General features: G+C 37.5%; 1 protein-coding gene across 1 annotated transcript in view; it reads left to right on the forward strand.

Annotated features, from left to right (window-relative positions):
- LOC306861428 (staphylococcal nuclease domain-containing protein 1-like) overlaps positions 1–19,904 on the forward strand; it is a 195,763-nt gene that overhangs the window by 14,466 nt on the left and 161,393 nt on the right. Inside the window, exon 10 of the mRNA XM_079403676.1 lies at positions 11,174–11,278. Within this exon, the coding sequence (XP_079259802.1) occupies positions 11,174–11,278 (105 nt within the window). The remainder of the gene's footprint in view (positions 1–11,173; positions 11,279–19,904) is intronic.

The following is a 19,904-nucleotide window of genomic DNA, read 5'->3' on the forward strand; positions in this document are numbered from 1 at the left end:
CAGCCTTAATAGTGAAAAACGCCGAATCATGATACAAGGGTCAGTGACATGATGCTGGCTTATTTACTTTTGAATGCGCTTTTAGAATGATTTATTCATTCATTCTAAAATAAATCAAAATAATGAACAGCAAAAAGAAAACAAAAAGCCTCATTAAAAGCCCTACTTTTTATTTTTGCTGATCTGTTACAGTGAAATGTACGTCATATGGATGAAATTATTGGTTGTTACTTCTGTTTACAGCGTCAAAATATTATAAGTAGTGTAGCAAGCAACAACAAAAATTCTCATAAAATTTGAAATTATATCATAGAGAGGACCCCTGAGGACCCTCATGACTGTCATCCTAAAATTTTAGATAGTTTGACTTTTTATTTTTTATTTATTTATTTTTTTACATAAGGTTAGTTCTGGTTGTAAAATGTGTTGAGTTAATTCATATTTAATTCATTTTATTTCTTAATTTATTACTTTTTTTTGGAAATAATAAAATTATGTACATTTATAGTACATATTATTGTACAAGTTTTAAGAAAATAAAAAAATATTACATTTTACTTAATGGCTTCACCACATGACATTTTTGAGACACGAATTTGAAAGGATTTATGTGTTTCAAATCCAAATGAAACCGACATGAATGCAAGGAAGAACAATGTAAGATCTTGATACGTTTTAACCTACATTTTATTTATTCTTTGTGTTCTTGCTATTGACCCACAAAATGAGCCGTCAGAAATCTGAACCGTCACCCCACTAATTTCTTATATAGATGGTGTTGCAGTTCTGAACTCTTCAAAAGTGCTTCTGATGTTTCTCAGTGAAGGTCACTGAAACCTGTTGATCTAAACTCAGCTCTCGAGCCCTCGAGCCAAACCTTTGATCTTTAGACATTAGGCTTTTTTCACTTAAAACATCTAAAAATAACATGAGAAGTCTGCAGAATTTAGGTCGACGCTTCCAGACCAGCAAAGCGTGACATTTCACCCAACATGATAACAAATGACCGTTTCCACTCTGTCTTCTCTTCAAACTCCTTTATAACGGAGGCTTCTGAAGAATATTTGAGCACTGCAGTCTCTTAAAGTGCTGACTGCGGTTGACGTACTCGTCTCCCTGACGCCTTGTTCACTATTGTGTCTGTCAGCGAGGCAAGTCTTTCAGGTCTCAGGTGTTTCATTTCATTTTTAATGCTCTGTAAAGTCAGCCTTGGGCCGCCTCAGCGCTTCTGTTCAGCTGCAGCCTTCAGCGTTCTCCTTGCTGAATATCTGCTTTTGCGTCCCTGGCCTAGAATGCGCGAGGAAAGAATAAGACAAAGATACCTTTTAAGGTTTATTTGCTTTTCTCGCATGTTAAAAAACAGTTAATGGGTTACTTCACCCCAAAATGAAAATTTTGTCATTAATCACTTACCCCGATGTCGTTCCAATCCAAACCCATAAAATCTTTGTTCGTCTTCGGAACACAAATTAAGATATTTTTGATGCATTCTGACAGCTCTCTGACCCTCCCATAGACAGCAATGTAATTAACATGATCAACATCCAGAAACGTAGTAAGGAGATGGGTATTTTGGAGATTATCCACTGCAAGTAAACGGCGTATGATGTTCTGTGTCAGCCACACCACACGGGTACGCTGTTTTCATTCAAATCCATGCGTAAGCGACGTAGAAAACGCATCCGTGTTGCGTGGCTGACACAGAATATTAGGGCTGGGTATCGAGTTCGATACTTTTTTGGTACCGACCGAATTGCCTCTATCATCGAGTATCGAAAAAACGTCTTGTCGTTCGGTACCAAATTTCGATACCTAAGGGGTTAATCTCATCAACGTAAGTGAGGCAATAAGCCTGCAGCACTAGGTGTGTTTGATTAGAAGTGACGCGGCGCTGATTGATCAGTGTTTGACCTCTGCGAGAGCAGTTCGAAAGCGTACGGAGCAGTCTGCTCTCTACATCGTGGTTTCGTTTACTGCACACAGACTGAAGCGCGCGTGACGCTCGTGGTGATTTCAGCGTCTGCCGTCTAAATGAGGACATAAACACATGAACAACATCTCCAGAACTGCTCTGAGAGTCACTCCATGAGCATTTTACCATTTGATTTGAGTAAAACTAGCGTCATATCTCATACACTCAGAACTGTAAAGGTATTCACGGCAACCCGTCAAAATAAAAGTTCGGTTTAACTTGGAAGACACTGCGGCAGAAATATATTAATATTGTTCAGCATAAAGCTACTACTAGGCTACTATTAAAATTTAAACTAATTAACTAAACCACTAACGTAGTCGTTGTCGTATCTGCAAGTCATCTGTGTCACATCACCTGTAGCGATTTTTATGTTTTCCCTCCTTTCTTCAGTAGCCCCTCACTGCAGAACAAAGATCCAGGGGGCGAGGTTGGATCCACGTCTAGGGGGTGGGGATGGGTGGGTTTAGGGATCAGGGGGTGGAGACGGGTAGGTTCAGGTATATGGAAGGTGGGAGGAGTTGGATCTAGATCTAACCACGCCCCCTGGATCTTGTGTTCTGTAGTGAGGACCATCTCGTTTTTTTTCCTCTGTTGGCAAAGGAATGGACCCGCCCTACTCTGCGTCTGATTGGCTTACCTAAATGTTCTTTCCATCATCCAACCAATCTCACTCCTGAAGCCTAACTTTTAGACGCTGCAGGCAACTGTCCATATTTCGGACGGAATGCATTTGTATCGGCTGTAAATTATGGTGTTCCAGTTTAAATTGTGATTACCGCGTGAAGCTGCTGTTTTTTGTTTTGTTTTGCGTGAGGCTGCTGTTTTTTTTTGTTTTGTTTTGCGTGAGGCTGCTGTTGCGATAGCTATGAAGATTGTAAGTTTGGTTATCTCTACATTAGTTCGCTACCCTTTGCAAAAATGCTCCTCAGTCTCGACCTTAACATTTGTCTCACATATCAGTCAGCTATTACTCTGACATAAAGTCGATTTGAGAACTGTTCGACCTACCAGTAAAGCATACCGTTTAATGTATAGTAATATTAGTATCACTCAGCTCAAGTCGGGCAGCGCTAAGCCATTGCTAGGTAACAGCCTGTTTCAAGACGGAGAAACCCCTCACGTTTAGCCCGTCAGCTGCTTCAAAAATTCAAGTGCTGAAATGAAGATTAACAGTGGTTTATTTCCCCTGACTACGTTCATGTAACATCTTAACAACAATCCTTGTTGATTGTAGACCGTACTTGGAGTTTTTGTCTTGTTTCTAGTCCAAATATATCTAAAAATTCTTAAATCAAGAAGCATTTTCTAGACAAGTAAAAATTCTTGTTTTCAGAAAAAAGTCAAAATTAAGTGAGTTTTTCCTTGAACATTCAAAATAATTTGCAAATGGGGTAAGCAAAATAATCTTATTTCAAACTGAAAACAAGATTATTTTGACTTGACTTATTTTTTTTCTGAAAAAATAAATAAATATTTGATTTAAGAATTATTAGATATTTGGACTGGAAACAATACAACAAATGTAAGAAAAGCATTTTTTGCAGTGTGTAACATTTTCTCCCTAAAAAGCAATTTGACTTGCCATTGTGTGTGCGCCCTTGGGGGACACTTTAGTTTGTCACCTTTTTCCACTCCTGACGAGTTTGCACCCCTAATCATATGCTCTTTGCGTGCAGTGGATGCTCTCCAAAATGCCTCTACGGTGACGAGGAGACGACAAATAGTTGAAGAAAGTGTTTTTTTTTTTTTCTTCTTTCCGATCAAAAAGTATTCCCGAAGCTTCGTAAAATTACGGTTGAACCCGTGATGTCACATGAATTGTTTTATCCATCTCCTTGCTACATTTCTGGACTTTGATCGTGTTAATTACATTGCTGTCTATGGGAGGGTCAGAAAGCTGTTAAAATGCATCAAAAATATCTTAAATTGTGTTCCGAAGACAAACAAAGCTTTTACAGGTTTGCAATGACATGGTGGTAAGGGATTAATGACAATTTTCATATTGGGGTGGAGTAACCTTTTAAATCTGAGATGCAAGATTGAACATGAAATAAAAATTGACCTGCTTTTCTTTTTTAATATGCTATCATTCAAAAGTTTGGGGTCGGTAAGATAAATATATATTTTTTTAAGTATTCTTGAAAGAAATCTCATATGCTCACCAAGACTTTGATAAAACATAAAGTAAAAACAGTAGTATTGCATAATATTATCAAATTTTAAATAGCTACTTTAAATTTAATAATATAAAATAAACATGACGGCAAAGATGAATTTTTATCAGCTATTACTCTGAAATCATTCTAATATGCTGATTTAGAGATCAGTAAACATTTGTTACATTTATCAGTATTAAAAATAGTTATACTGCTTAATTTTTGTGGAAACGGTGACGATTTCATGATTCTTTGAATAGTTAAAAAGAACAGCATTTATTAGAATTTTTTTTTTTGAAAGTGTTAATACCTTTACTATTGCTTTTTGAACAATTTAATGCATCCTAGCTGAATAAGTGTTCATTTAAAAAGAAAACCTCTTCCTGAAATGACTTAAATTCTTGCTGATACCAAGCATTTGAATGGTGGTGTTTCTGATTAATGTACACACATATTTACATGTTATTTAATAGAAAAAAAAAAAAAAAAAAAACCCTTCACTCTGCAAAATTGAACAATTTACTCTGCTTCTGAAATGACTTTGCTTTTCAAGTGACAACTATGTCAAGCAGGTAGCAACAAATAATGGTAAGCTATGTATGCATTATTTTAAATAACAGAAAAATCTTTTCTAACATATTGATAACCATGGATAAAATCTTTTTTTTATTTTTTTTTTTATGTTTCAGTTAGAAATACATTACATTATGGTCTATGAATGCTATTTCACATTGACTTTAAGATTTAAGAAGAATGTGCTGGGTTACTTTTTTGCAGTGGATGTGCTGATATTACCACATCAGTAAGGTTTGTTAACTTTGTTTAAACCACTGCCGCCTGGTCTTAATTGATATGTTGACACTCCTAAGTTAGCAACTGTGCTTTTGCAGAAAGTTTCTTCATTCTCCTTAAAGTAAGGTTGTTTCACTGAACTTCAAGACCTTTAAAATATTCATGCTTGGCCTTTGGTTATGTAAAGGTGTTGCACTGAATCTGCTTACAGAATTAGTTTCAAAATCCGCAGACACAAAAGTGTGTTTTTGCCTGAGTCAGAAAATATCAGAAGTGAAGAATAAAACATTTATATGAGCTTTAGCTTGCCTCAGATCTCTCTGAGCTGGGAGAGAAAGAAGATATACTTTGAAATTGTGTGTGTGTTTAAGTGTGTGTGTGTGAGAGAGTGAGAGAGACTCAACAGAAAAAGCTACTGACAAAGGCAGAATGGCAAGTATTTGTAAGCTGTTTCTGTGTCCTGGCAAACGGGTCTAGCGGTTTTTATTGGTTTGCATTTCCTGTGTGCAAAGTGATTTCTTTTTTTTTTTTTTTTTTATTTAAAGATGATTTGGAAACCATAAATAGCAAGTACATCTATTTACAGAAATTTTGATTTCACATAAAGATTTAGGGTTCCAATTTAAATAGCATGGTATATACACTACCGTTCAAAACCTTTTTTTTCTCAGGATGATATATTTTTAGGCAATACTTTTATTTAGCAAGGATGCAATAAATTGAAGTGTGAGTAAAGACATGCATTATGTTGCACAAGATTTATAGTTAAAAACAATGCTGTTCTTTTGTACTTTCTATACATCAAAGTATCCTAATAAGAATATGTCAGTTTCCAAGAGTTACACTGAGCAGCATAATTGTTTTTTATAATAACATTAGAATATTAGAATGATTTCTGAAGAATCATATGACACAAAATCATGTGATGAAATGGCTGCTGAAAATTCAGCTTTGCAATCAGAGGAAAAACAGCATTTAAAATATTTTAACTAAGTTTAATTGTAATAACATTTCACAATATTACTTTTTCTTTCTGGCTTGATAAGCATGACACATTTCTTTCAAAGACAAAATCTTACTGACCCCAAATGTTTGAACGGTAGTGTAAATATGAAAATCATTCAGTACTATGGTATGTATCAGAAGTTTCATACTAATTACCATGCATGGTATTGCCACTTGTTTAATGTTTTAATCTTAATGTCAAATATGACAATATGAGGAATTATAGGAAAAGACACTGAAGATATCAAGAAAATTGTACTAAATATTTGAATGTTTTCTGACTTCTTAGTGTCCTTTTGATGTAGCTCTAGTCACGGTCTGTAGGTGGCAGTGGTTCCCTGTCATGTTCAGTGGGCTGCAGTACCAGAGTGAGTCATGGATCCAGGCTGTATATCCCTGTTGGCAGCTTGCGGTGAAGTGCCTTGCATGTGTGACTGCTAATGAAACTGCAAAATGTTACTACCACACAGAAAAATAAAACCACCGATTTGCTCAGGTGACCTTGTAGATTTGGGACTGGGGGCGTTTAGGAACACAAGCGCACAACACACCTACATAAACCATGACATTCTCTGCCGTATCACTGCCGAGCATTCAGCCAAATGTTTTTGCAAGTGATCCGTTTAATTTCCACTCTGAAGATTTAGTTCAAAGCCAGACAGTTTGTCAGTCTGTGATGTAATTCAGCTCATATCATCCTCCTTTCCTGCTCATGTCCCTCTGAAGACTGTAATTTTGTCTTCATTTGCTCAGATCAGATAATGCATGTATTTTTGAGGCATTCCTCTGCCTGTTCAGGTCTGATTATATCTGATCCATTACCCAGACCCGCACAAACGCCAGTCATCTTCCAAATCACTAGCTCCTCTATTAAATAACTTGGAGTTGATGATCATATAAGACGACATGGATATGATATACTCAGACATGGTTCTAAACGTCAGAGCTTTTGTGACATTTGTTTTCTTGTGCGGATGGTCCCTGTACGCAAGGGATGCAGCCCGCACATGTAACGCATGGTCTGGCGAGTCGTCTTAGATCTAATGTAATGTGATTCTGTCACAAAACCTGCATGTCTAAGGTGGCACATGCCAGTTTTAACCTCAGGAGTCTCTTAACATTGCTTGTCTTTTCTTTCTGTACTTTTCTAAGTCAATGAAAAATTCCATAGATGGTTCCCGTAGATGCAAGCTATCATCAGGAATATATATTCTTATATATAGAAAACATTTCTTTTAGTTAGCTATTTAGTTGTGCATTTGGCCAAAATTGTGATATGAATTGTAACTAGTAACTACATACATATGCTCAAGACTGAATTGCAAAGCCTTTTCAACCACTCACAACACCGCAAAATCATGGAGGCAACTTTTGGATGGACAAGCAGTTGTATTTTCCCCAAAAAAAGAAAAAAAAAAAGGTGGTTTCTGTCTTTAAATAAATAGCCTACATGGACATGGCCCCTTCAATAATGTCTTTTTTAGTAGGTCTGTTACTAAACAAATGCTTTGGCACACTTCTAAATGCTCAATTTAATCCTTTTCCTGTTGCTTTTTGTCTAAACAAAATGATGGACCGTTCCCGCCCTCTCTTTCTCTCAGATCCTTTGTGTTCCCCGTCGGCTCGCTTTCATTGTCTTATATGAGTGAAATGGTGAGGTAATGGTGGTAGGATGAGAGAATCAGAGAGAGGAGGGTTGTTCTTTTGAGAACAGAGTGTGGGAGAAGTGTTTTGTTTGCAGCTGTTTGCTTTTGTAGCGTGGCTCGTGGCGGGGTACTGTAACGTTTCTCTGGCAACAAGTGAGTCTCTTCTGTCCTCCTGGTGGAGCGGTGACTTGGTCGCCACCTCGTTCTCTTTCTAACACCTACTCGTGCACTCCCTCGACATCACTCTTGAATATTGGGGTGACTGACAAATATTCAATGAAAAAACTGGCTGAATGCATCATAGTCTTTATATAAAAAAGTTAAAATGGCAACATTGATCACTGCATGCAGTTTGAGTGTGAATAATTCTTACCATTTGTTGAATGTAGTAAATGTTGCAAACGCAGTGTTTTGATTACTATACATGTGGGCTGAATTTAAAAGGCAACCATCCTGAAGCCTTTTTTCATTATTAACTTTGAAACAGTTACTGTTAAGGCAGACGCAAGCTAATTGTTGGGCCGTCATGAAGTGTCTGTCAATCCAGTTTTAAATTTTTTTTTTTTATAAATTTTTTTTTTATTAATGCAATACAAAAACACAGAGTTGACATTCAAATAATGAGTTTACACAATACACAACGTATCATGAATATAGATTGTCAAATGAAATCAAGTACTGAAGATTACAAGAGAAAAAGTAGGGGAAAAAAAGAGAGAAAAAAAGACAAAAACATAAGAACTTGAAGGTAAGACATTTAAATGTCGTAAAAAAAGACGATATTTAAAGTCACTGCAGAATGAAATGGCTCTTCTTGCTTATTTTCCGACAATGAAATCGTATTTAGATAATTTTTTAAATCTTTCAAAAAAAACAAATGTGGTTTGTTGTTGGTAAATTTACATTTGTGAAATATAAAATTTACAAAGAAAAAAATAAATTTATAATAAAACAAGCATTGCTTTTAGTAGTCAGACTCATAATGTCCTAACATAATTCCTTTGAAAGTAATGGATACATCTTGCTGGATATTCTCATTAATAAATGAACCAATATTTTTCCAGAGTTGTTCAGTATACAAGTCCAGAATAAATGAAAAACCGTTTCGGTATGAAATTGACAAAATGAACATTTAGTATCAATGTTAGCCTTATACTTCTCCATAAAATGTTTAACAGGGTAAATTAATTAATTTGTAAGATACTACTTTTACTTTATTAGTGAGGAAGTATTTCTTTTGGAAAGACCATGTTTTTGTCCAATTCAAGTTTCTAAAATAACTAGTCCAGTAAGAAATTGCAGGCGACAAAGTAGTAACTACTTCAATAAAAAGAGATCTAATTTTATAATTTCTATCTTTTTTTTATTAGAAAAACACATTTTACCTATAGTGGTATCTATTGGTTCAGGAAAATAAGCTTTTTTTAAGTGGGGAGTGATTGCTATTTTTGAGGAGCATACAAATTCCTGATGTTATTGCTCCCATAACAATGGCGAATTCCTTTGGACAAACTGGTACGTTATATTCTGAAATAAATTCTATACAAGTCATTAACAAATCTCTGCTGTTAAATAACTGACTTACTAAAAGCAAACCATTATTAAACCACTGATTAAAAAACAAAGATCTATTTTTATATAAAATATTTTGATTATTCCAAAGAAAAAATGTATGAGGGGGTAAAATTGTTTATAAATTAATGCCCAGGCCAAGAGTACCTGTTGATGGAAATTTGAAAGCTTAACAGGTATTCTTTATATCTTATAATTGCACATCAACAGAAATGAAATTCCTCCAACAAATGAAAATGCTTGTTGTGGAAAAACATACCAGATTGAATGTTGATTTTTCAAATACTTAAGCCAATTTATTTTAAAGACATAATTTAAAGAATTGAAATCAATAACATTTAGGCCACCTTTGTTATAGGAATTTAGTATAACAGACTTTTTCATATAATGTATTTGTTTTTCCAGACAAAGTCTGTTAAAGTTCTATCAGTCAGTTTACATGTTGGCTTATCTACGTGAGACGCGATAGCCCCACAGCTGTAGTGAGCAAAATTCTTCCTTTTTAAGAGATAAATCTCTTTGAAGCCAGCCATTCAATTTTTTCTGTTTTTGCTATGATTGAATTAAAATTTGTCGCACATCTGTTTTTATTCTTCGTTATATTAATGCCAAGGTATGTTACTGTGTTTTTAACTGCTACACCACAGATTGAGTAAACGCAACAATTTATTTAATGGGCAGTAATTGCCCGTTAATTGCCCACGATATATTGTATGAGATTGTCATGCGCATCTCATCAGTAAAGCCGTTTCTGTGATTAGTAATAAATCTCCATCACCTGTTTTCAAATGGAGCGGCATTTAATACACAGAGCCAAGTTCATTGACAAGCTACGCAATTTGCTCTTCAAGTTCTTGTCGAACAAGCTTCTTTTTTGTCCTTAAAGGTGACATGACATATGAAAATCTGTCTTTTTCCATATTTAAGTGCTATAACCCCCCCCCCCCCCCTCCCCAAAGTGATGTAGAAAAGGGATCTTATTATAATATTACCATACCCTTAATCTGCAAAGTTTCCACCTACAGCGCTGCCATTGTGTTTTCGCAAGCGACGACGTTACCAGTTCTAACGCCATAGCAAATATTTGAGCAAAGCATGCTAACTGTTCTTTATTTGGCTGCACTGATGAACACAGAACACTATTTAGAATCTCAGCCTCAGAGGAGACGAGAGCAGTGGATTTATTGCTTTATTTACTGTGTTTTATGCAGCTGCCACATAGATCTAATATAAACATCTGATTTCTTTCCCAGTTGTTTATCTTCACAGACGTAACTGACTGTTTTTGTAACTCCTGTGTGTTTTTAACAAACTTGTGTATATTTGACAGTTTAAGTGCAACGACATGAACGAGAACTTAGTTTAGTACTCACATGCCGTGTGACAGCCACTTTCTGTGAGTGTGCTTCGGATGTGTGCGCTCAGAAAACTGTATAAACGAAGTTTAAAGTAACATGGTTTAAAACGCATGATTTCAGCACGATAGACATGATAATCATAACCAAACGGATGTTTTTAAGCAGAGTATCTGAGGTAAAATCTGTAATGGCACAGCCCTATTCTGGATAGGGGAGCGGGAAACAACAGCTCATTTGCATTTAAAGAGACATGCACAAAAACAGTGTGTTTCTGCTTCCACTCAAATAGGCATTTTCAAAATGGTATAATAAATTATCTGTGGGGTATTTTGAGCTGAAACTTCAGACACATTCTGGGGACACCTGAGACATATATTATATATGGTAAAAAGGGATATAATAGGTCTCCTTTAAAACAACAGTTCACCATGTCTGTCATGTTTGAACAAAAAGTATTAGTTTTGGACAATGAAATATTCAAACATGGATTAATTTGTGGAGTTTGGACATCAATAGTATCAAATGTCATTGGTACTTGATTGTCCAATGACCAAATATCATAATGTCAAACCTGCTGCAAGGACGTTATGCCAGAATTCATTGCTAACTAGTTGACCTTTCTGTCTTTCTCTGCATTACTGAATTTTCTTTTTGCCCTCTTCTGTACAGGTGATGCAAGTCGTGAATGCAGATGCCATCGTGGTGAAGCTGAACTCTGGGGAGTATAAGACCATCCACCTATCCAGCATCAGGCCCCCGAGGCTTGAAGGCGAGGTACGAGTTAATGCATGTCTGTCCTTGGATATCCCTGTCACTAAGGCCATTACTGAATCCACAGGGTGCCGGCTGTCTGTTACACTGTTTGCAAAGTGCTGATGTGAAGGTTTTCTCTCCCCTCCATCTCTTAAAAGTGCCGATCTCCTCCCTTCATGCATCTTTCACGCTCAGATCTCAGAGCAGTGTGTTTAGTGGACACCAGGGGGAGCTAGAGACAGAAGTCCACCGGCCCCCCTCCCCTCCACTCGCTCTGACACACCAGTGCTGCACTGCAGCCAAAAGCCCTATAGATCTACTCCCGTAATGAGCACACGCACTCGCCGAATCTCTCTTCCTCATCTATTAATGTCATACGCGTCCACTCAATCCAAAGCAATTCTCAAATGCGCACTTTTGATTTGCTAGATGTTAACAAATTAATATGGAGGCATCATTTTGCAGGGCTGCGAATGCGCACACACATTTTTGCAGTTTTCAAACGCTCAGAAATGTGCTTGTCCGTTCTTATTCACGCTAATTAAGGCTGTTAATGAGAGTTGATGTGTAATGAGTGCTTTGTCTAGCTAAGTGTGTGTGTGTATCTGAAAGCTGTATGTTAAACTAAAAGCAGTTAAAATTGGAGTGTGAATATCTCGCTGCAATTAGCCTCCCTCTTCCTGACCCCTGACCGTCTGTAATAAGGCAATGATTCAGCATGTTGGAAAAAAATTTGCTTCAGTGATTTAGCAAATTAGACATGTAGTTTATTAAGGAGGGCTTTAAATAACAGAACACTGCAGTTGCATGCATATTTTTGCTGTAAAATAGTTTTGTGTTCTTGTATTTTTGATAGATACATCAATATGTTCCAAATCTTTAATGACGTTTGTGATTATTTTTAAAGGAGGCTTTTCAGAGAGTCACAATTTGTCATGCACATGTAAACAGAGAGCTGGAATGCGGAGCTGTGGGTCTGTATCTATGGATACCGGGCTGCGGCGAGCATTTGGATCACAGCGTGTTTTCTATCCTGGCAGCTTAAAGACGGCTTTAATCAGATCAGAGATGATTACAAAACAATAAAGATTACGGATGTATTTAGATCTCAGACGTGCTTCGCAGGCACAAGACGAACCGAAGAGCTTTTAAAAAATGGGTTTCGTTTTATTTGTTGTTTTAGTATTTTGACTAGTTGATTTTTCTAGAAAGATAAACCTGAAAGCTTGATTTTGACAAAGAGACAGGAAACGGATCTTTTGGATTCTTAGAATCTTTTTTGGCAAGTATTTTAATGAGATGATGTTAGTGCCATTTCAGTTAGTGCCGTTTCTTTGTTCAGTTTTCAGCATTTCAGGCAAGTTTTATTATTACGGTTTTACTTAAATGTGTAGTTCACATAAATGAAAATTGCCACTCTCTCACCTTCCTGTTATAAACCTCTATGACTATAAAAGAAGATATTCTGAGATGTTTTTGCCAATACAAACAAAAACTGTTTGGTTTCCAACATTCTTCAAAATATAATCCTTTTAATTATATAATTCATTTTTGGGGGTTTGGAATGACATGAAGGTGAGTAAATTGACAGTACTTTTATTTCTGGATGAACTATCTCATTAAGGTTACCTCTAACCAACAACTTCATATCAATGACTTGGCAACCACCCATGACACCCCTGCATTGTGGTGAGTTTGACACAGGCAAAGCACCTCTTTTATTTTCCTCAGAAAACTGTAAATCCCTTTTTATTACAGTCTTTTCATGCTGCAGAAGGTAGATCAGATGGCGGGGAGCTTGTGTATCAAGCAGTGTGATGTAATTATCATAATACCATGGTGACCATCCGGCAGTGTTTGGTTGCATGCATGTGTCTAACACCTATGGCAGCTGCCTCGCTCCACAGTCAATCGGTGACTTAACTACAGATTCTTAATAAAACTAGTTTCAGACCAGCTTTCACAATGCAATAACATCATATCTAAAGATCTAAAACTAATTCACGTGAGCTTTAGAGACATTTAAGTACATTTTTAATGAATATAATTTTTTTTTTTCTCTGTATAAATTCAATCCTTATATATTTTTTATTTTTTTAAATGGGCATACATGCACTCTTTTTAAGTGCTGCCTCAGATGCTGTTTTACTATAGGCTGCCGAGGATACATTTATAAAAAAAAAACAATCAGATAAAGGCAGAAAGGATTCGGATGTTGCCTTCTGCCTTTTATATGCTGCGACGGCAGCGTTTTTCCGGGCACAGCCATGTTGTAGAGGTATTGATGTGCTGGAGGTACTTCCTCTTTTGAAACCTGCACTCCTGTTCAGTTTACCGACTGTATCTTCTGTAGTGCATCTCTGCACCAGATGTTCTTGCAGTATGTTTTCCCTGCTCGGCTGCGCTCTTTGACGAGGGTGAAAGAGAGAGAGAGCGAGAGAGAGGAGTGTGCAAAGTTATGCCTATATTAATGTATTACTGCCACTGAGGTCTGTCTGCCCTTGAATGTGAGGTTTCATCAATAATGATGCTGTCATGGCAAATCTGACCTTTGACTCTGTGCTTCTATGGTCTGGATAAAAGTCGGCTGAGTACCAAACAATTAAACGTTATTAATAGTGTCTGTTCCATCTCCTTGGTTCTAAGGGACCTGATGGAGATTATTTTTTATTAAATTCTAGAAACAGTTAATATAGAGGAATCATCCTTAGAGTTGAAATGAAGAAAAGTTGAAGTCTGTAATGCTTATGCTGTGTTTTATTCACTCCATTAAATACAGTGACCCTTTGCAAATGTGTCGATAGTCATTCAAGAGCTGTTCCTTCACAATCGAAAAGGGGAGGCTACCTATATTTTTCTTCTTAATCTAATGCTACATAACTAACAAGATCTGTTAATCTTTTCATCAAGCTAATCAATTCTGGCTGCAGTAGTTCAGCACACAACAACTTTTAAATTAGTATCGTAATTAATTTAAACTGCGTATATTCAAACAACAGCTGTACAATGGTTTCGGAACAGCTGCAAGCATTTTTTCAGTCACTCTTTTGATTGCGTTTTATCAAAATGGTTTTCTGTAATGGCTTTCTGTTTGTGCACATGCACATTGTGAGCACTCTGTCTGATTCACTCACACATACAGAGACAAAATTAAGAGTTTAAACTAAGGTTCACAACATGCCAGTATGCAGTTAAGTGATTAAAGACACCCTTTAAATTGAGGTCACATTAACGAAATTTCATAGGCAATAAATGTGACCACACCTATAGTTTATACTCAGTGTTTTAGATTTTTCCATCATAATGTTACCTACTTTCTGTGTACCTTTATCTCTGTCATGTCCTAACAAAATGTTATGAAGCAGAAAAATGTGAATCCAATTTTTTTTTTTTTTTTTTTTACAAGGGTCGAAATGCTGCCATTCTGTGAGCTATAAACAAAAACCAAGGTCTATTTGTTTAAAATTTTAGTCCGCAGTATTGCCGTTTGCTTTTAAAATTGGCCCAGCTCTTACACATTCTCATCCATCAAATGCTCCATCAGTGCCGCCTCTAGTGTGCAGGCATCTATCGGTCAATCCCAATAAATTTGTGTAATATACAGTATACACGAGGCCACCCAGCCATTGCGACATAAATAGAAATGAAACGACTGACAATGTTGCTTTCCGCTTGGTTAGGACAAAAACTTGCATTAACATGAAAGAGCTTCTATTGCTTGTCGCTTTATCACATCATGTCTGGTGTCACGGTGTGACAGTTCTACCTTCTTTCCAGCCATCTGTTTCTCACACTCTTTCTCGTCCTGATTTTTAAACACTCTCTTTAGTTCATAGCAGGGCGTGAAACTGTTGTCCCCGCGCCATGCCGTACAAACACTTCAACTCAAAGAGACAAACCTGACCTCAGGCCAGCCCAGGGATCTGTGTGTGTGTGTTTGTACTGTTCTCCCTCTCTTTCTCTCTTACTGTGAGGACTTTGGGGGGGACTTTAGGGCCAGATGTGCTGACCAACACGAAGATGAACTCTGACAGCTGCTGCCCAGTGTTTCTCTCTCTCGCTCTTGTTGCTTAATGCAGGGACCCCCGTTTTTCTTTCCCGTGGCTACTTAATTGATTTATTATTATTGACGGCATGGCAGGGTCGTATAGGCTCTACTTAAGGGACCCCGGTTTTTTTTTTTGCTAAATAAAATGGGATAATTACCTTGGGTTAAAACCATTGGTGGCAGAGCACAATACAAGATATTAACCAATCAAACCAGTCAATTGAGATTCAGCAACCTCTCTTATTGGTTGATCTAGATTTGACCTTATGACAGACAAATGACTGATTTGCACTGATACTAGATATCCAGAATGGCATTTGTTTACTATATTGAACCAGTGGCGTTTCTGCGTTATAATCACGTCTTTTTTGATTGGGTGAGCTATCCCTTTGAGAGAAACGTGACTTCATGTGCCATGCCTAATTTCTTTTCCTTATTCATTTCCCCCCCTCTCACTCTCTTGGCCAGATGGAGGCTTATTTTTGCGCCATGGCGAGCTATTTCCAGCTGCGTGGTGGTGTCAGCCGTTTTAGGAGCACTCACAAGGATGTGGAGGGGGAGGAGTTATGTCAGCAGCCCAATGAGTCATCCTCACTCCCACTGTATGTGTGTGTGAGGGGACTGCAGGGGAAATGTTGACATCTGGTTTAAAGCCGAAGATGCCATACCCCCTGTCTTCCCTGCAGAAATAGCAATATACAATGTATTGGTCATTGAATGACTCTTCCGTGTCATTTGCTGTCACCTTGTTCAGTGTGTGTGTGTGTTCTGCATGTAATTCGTCTGATGCCACATTGTGTCTTTTCATAGTTTGTGTATCTGCTGTGCCTGTTTGCTGAAGCCATGTGTTTGTGTGTGTGTGTGTGTGTGTGTGTGTGTGTCCTGTGGCCTCTGTCTGGGGTCACTGTATGGTTCCATGGCTCATCTCTCACTTGGCTGGTCAGGCTTTTTCTTGCAGACGACTCTGCTTTGCCTCAGGATCGCTTGACTCTTGGAATTCTAGCGAACTTCCTTACAATCATTTGAGAGTAATGACCCATGGATGTTGTAAACCGGAATTTTATTTATTTTAATGGAATGTTCTGGGTTCAATACAAGTTAAGCGTGACTCTCATGGGGTGCCCTAGGCGAGGTCAGACATGAGGTGCACATACCTCAAATCATGCGCTTTCAAAAAAAACAACAAAACAAATAAAACAAAATACTGTCTACCTACAAAAGTGACCGTAAACATAACAGCAATTTTGATGTTACAAAATATTTTTATTAAAAAAATACTACCAGTCACCAAATCAACATATTAGAATGATTTCTGAAGCATCATGTGACACTAAAAATGGGCCTAATGGCTGCTAAAAATTCAGATTTGCCACAACAGGTATAAATGACATGTTAAAATGTTAAAATAGTATATATTGAAATATTAAGGTAGTCATCTATTAAAAATGATCTACTAAAAATGATCAACTCTAAATTGTAATATTACGCTGAGGGACATAATACTCTATTCCCGGCTGTCGTCCGAGACTTAAGCAATCTTCCGCGAGAGGCTGAATGGTTTTCACCTCAGCCTCTTGACATGCACCAGTCATTTATCGTTACTTAAAAATTGCTATGTTTTTTTTTTGGCGTCATTCAAGGTCCATAATGCTGGAGGAAATTTAGACTTCTGCTTTTTCTGCATTGATCAAATCTACTATAGCTGAATAGAACAGCTTCATCTGTTGTAAGGTTTTACTTAAGGTTTGGGAAAGTTGGTTACAGGAATGCATGTGATTTAAATACAAATTAAGCATCTAAAACATGCTGTTGAAAGGTGATGAAAAGAAAAATGCAATATTTGATGAATGCATTGTGCTAAACATAAGATTGTTATGGCGTGAAATCAGTTTTAGTTGTTTTTACATAGATTTAAATCTAGAAAATGGCCTTCAATATGCAGCTCTACTGTTCTTCCTTAAGCCGGGCTCACACTGTGCGATTTTTTTTTTTTAATAGTCTTTTGCGATTGTTGCTTGTCACACTGTACGAACATGATCCCCATGTCAGACTGTAGGATCTCAGTTGTCTTAATGTCAGACTGTACGACAGTCAAGACGCGACAAAAACGGACGTACTCAAGAAGACTTGTCCGGAGTTTTACGTCATCAATACGTGACCCGCGTTCTCTCGCTACAATGGTAGCTAGCAAACAACAGCAACATGTAGCGTTAGTTTTATTAATTACATGCCTTGATGTTAAAAAAAAAAAAAAAAAAACGAAAAAGACGACGTGTGTGGAGCAAGTCATGGCTGGGCAAAAGAGGACTTTATGGACTTCCAGTTCTACAGAGCGAACTTGAGGTAATTTTGTTATTCGAGTTTAAACATCCTGCCCCTTAATAAATAAACTTTAAGTAAACTTTACTTTGTACATATATTGTTTTTACAAATAATGAATGGTTTGAAGTTGTTGCGCTAATTACGTCATCAAGTTCAGTGCTCCTATTGGTTCTTGGTTTGACGGTCGTCGTAGGAGATGTCACACTGCAGGAAACTTGAGGAAAGTGTCTGAAATCTGACACTGCCAGAATTTAATCGGAGGAAAAAATTGATCGCAACGGCCATTAATCGGCTGTCGGTGAACATGTCAAACCAGCGATCTAGACAACCGATTTTAGCCTAGGATTATAGGAATCTTTTAGGATTTTCTAAATTTGTCTCAGACGAACAAATCGTGGCCAAAATCACACAGTGTGAGCCGGGCTTAAATCAGGTGTCACTCCTTAATCCTTAATCCTTGCACTAACAATCTGTCCCTCAATGTGGAGAAGACAAAGGAGGTTGTGATGGACTTCAGAAGAAACTCCGTTGACCACCCCCCACTGACCATCGACAGCTCGACTGTGGAGAGAGTCAGCAGCACTAAATTCCTGGGGGTGCACATCACAGAGGATCTCACCTGGACCACCAACACCATGTCACTCTCCAAAAAGGCACAGCAGCACCTACACTTTCTCCGCCGGCTTAAAAGAGCAAGTCTCCCTCCACCCATCCTCACCACATTCTACAGAGGCACCATTGAGAGCGTGCTGACCAGCTGCATCACTGTCTGGTACGGGAACTGCAGTGCTGCTGACCGCAAGACCCTCCAGCGGACAGTGAACACAGCTGCAAAGATCATCGGTGCCCCTCTCCCCTCCATCCTGGACATTTTCCTTACACGATGCTCCAGCAAAACCAACAGCATCGTGAAGGTCTCCACCCATCCCTCCCACAGTCTCTTCCAGCTCCTACCATCAGGAAGACGTACCGGAGCATCAGAGAAGTCCTGTTTTAAATACATTCCAGATTTCTCCACACATATGCCCCTTTGTTTTAGGGGTCTCGTGAGTCGTTAAGGAGAGCAGAGCAGGATGCTTGAGCGCGGTGCTGGTCGTTAATCAACTTTATGACCACAGATAGGGAAAGTATTTTTTCTTTCCGTAATGCTGCCGTCCTGTTAAAAGACGTGTGTGTGTGTGCGTGCTCGCTTTTCGACCAAGCCCTACAATTTGCATGTGCAAAATGACATCTAGAACATGAAGATAAACTGAGTGGAAAATAGAGCTTTGACTCTGTATTTTTTTTCTGGAAAATTTTTTCCCCCACATTATTGTTAACTTGCTTTTCTCAAAACAATAACAAAGGAATCAGTGAGGCTCTTGTTTGGTTGAAGGGCTAATTCTCCAAAAAACGAAAATGTTCTCTTCCTCAGTTTCCTGCAGAACATCAGTGTCTTGAAAATGTCTTTATTCCATTTATTTATTTATTTTTTTTTGTGCAAAGGGCTTTTGTTATATCAACAAACAGTTGAAATGTCCTTCAGAATATGTTTTGTCTTCTGAAAGTCATACAGGTTTGAAAGACATAAATGAAAAAAAATTTAAAATTAATTTAAGGCCGTTCCACACTGAACGCGATGCAAAAAAGTGCAGCAAATTGCCGATGAACGGTGCTTTCACACAGAGCGCGAAACGATTAGACTTCTGCTAATTCACGCCTGCACGCTAGGTGGCGCCGACCAACAATGCATTTTTCCTCAGATATGTATCCCGTATGTGGATTTAACGTCTAAATTAAGATAAACAAAGTTTGGTTCTACACTAGAAACACAAGCTATCTATAATGCTTACAGTACAATTGGCATCAAGCTACACTTGAAAATGTATGTAATTATAAATGTATTTGCTTACCCACTTTAAACCATCATCGAGTGCTTGTAATAACTTCCGATTGTGATCTTATAGTTAATTTTCTATAGTAAACAGACACATGCACTCTTTTGTATGTTTAATAACGCTACACTGCTAATGTCATAAACATCATTTATTGCTCTAAAAAATACCATGACCTGCATACAAAACACAGAGGAAATATATCGTCACAGTCATATGTCTGTTTGCTTTCATATTTCATGTGTAGAAACATTTCTCAATTTTTTTTTTAAATAGGGAAAATCTATAGTGAACGCGCTATGTCTCATAAGACGGTGCTCTACAGATCACACGATTCAGTGGAGAGTTATTAGAAATGTTATTCTGTATGAAAAACATGAGAATAAATCTGTTCTCAAATACC

Source organism: Barbus barbus (assembly GCF_936440315.1).
Source record: "Barbus barbus genome assembly, chromosome: 42".
Classification (NCBI taxonomy): domain Eukaryota; kingdom Metazoa; phylum Chordata; class Actinopteri; order Cypriniformes; family Cyprinidae; genus Barbus; species Barbus barbus.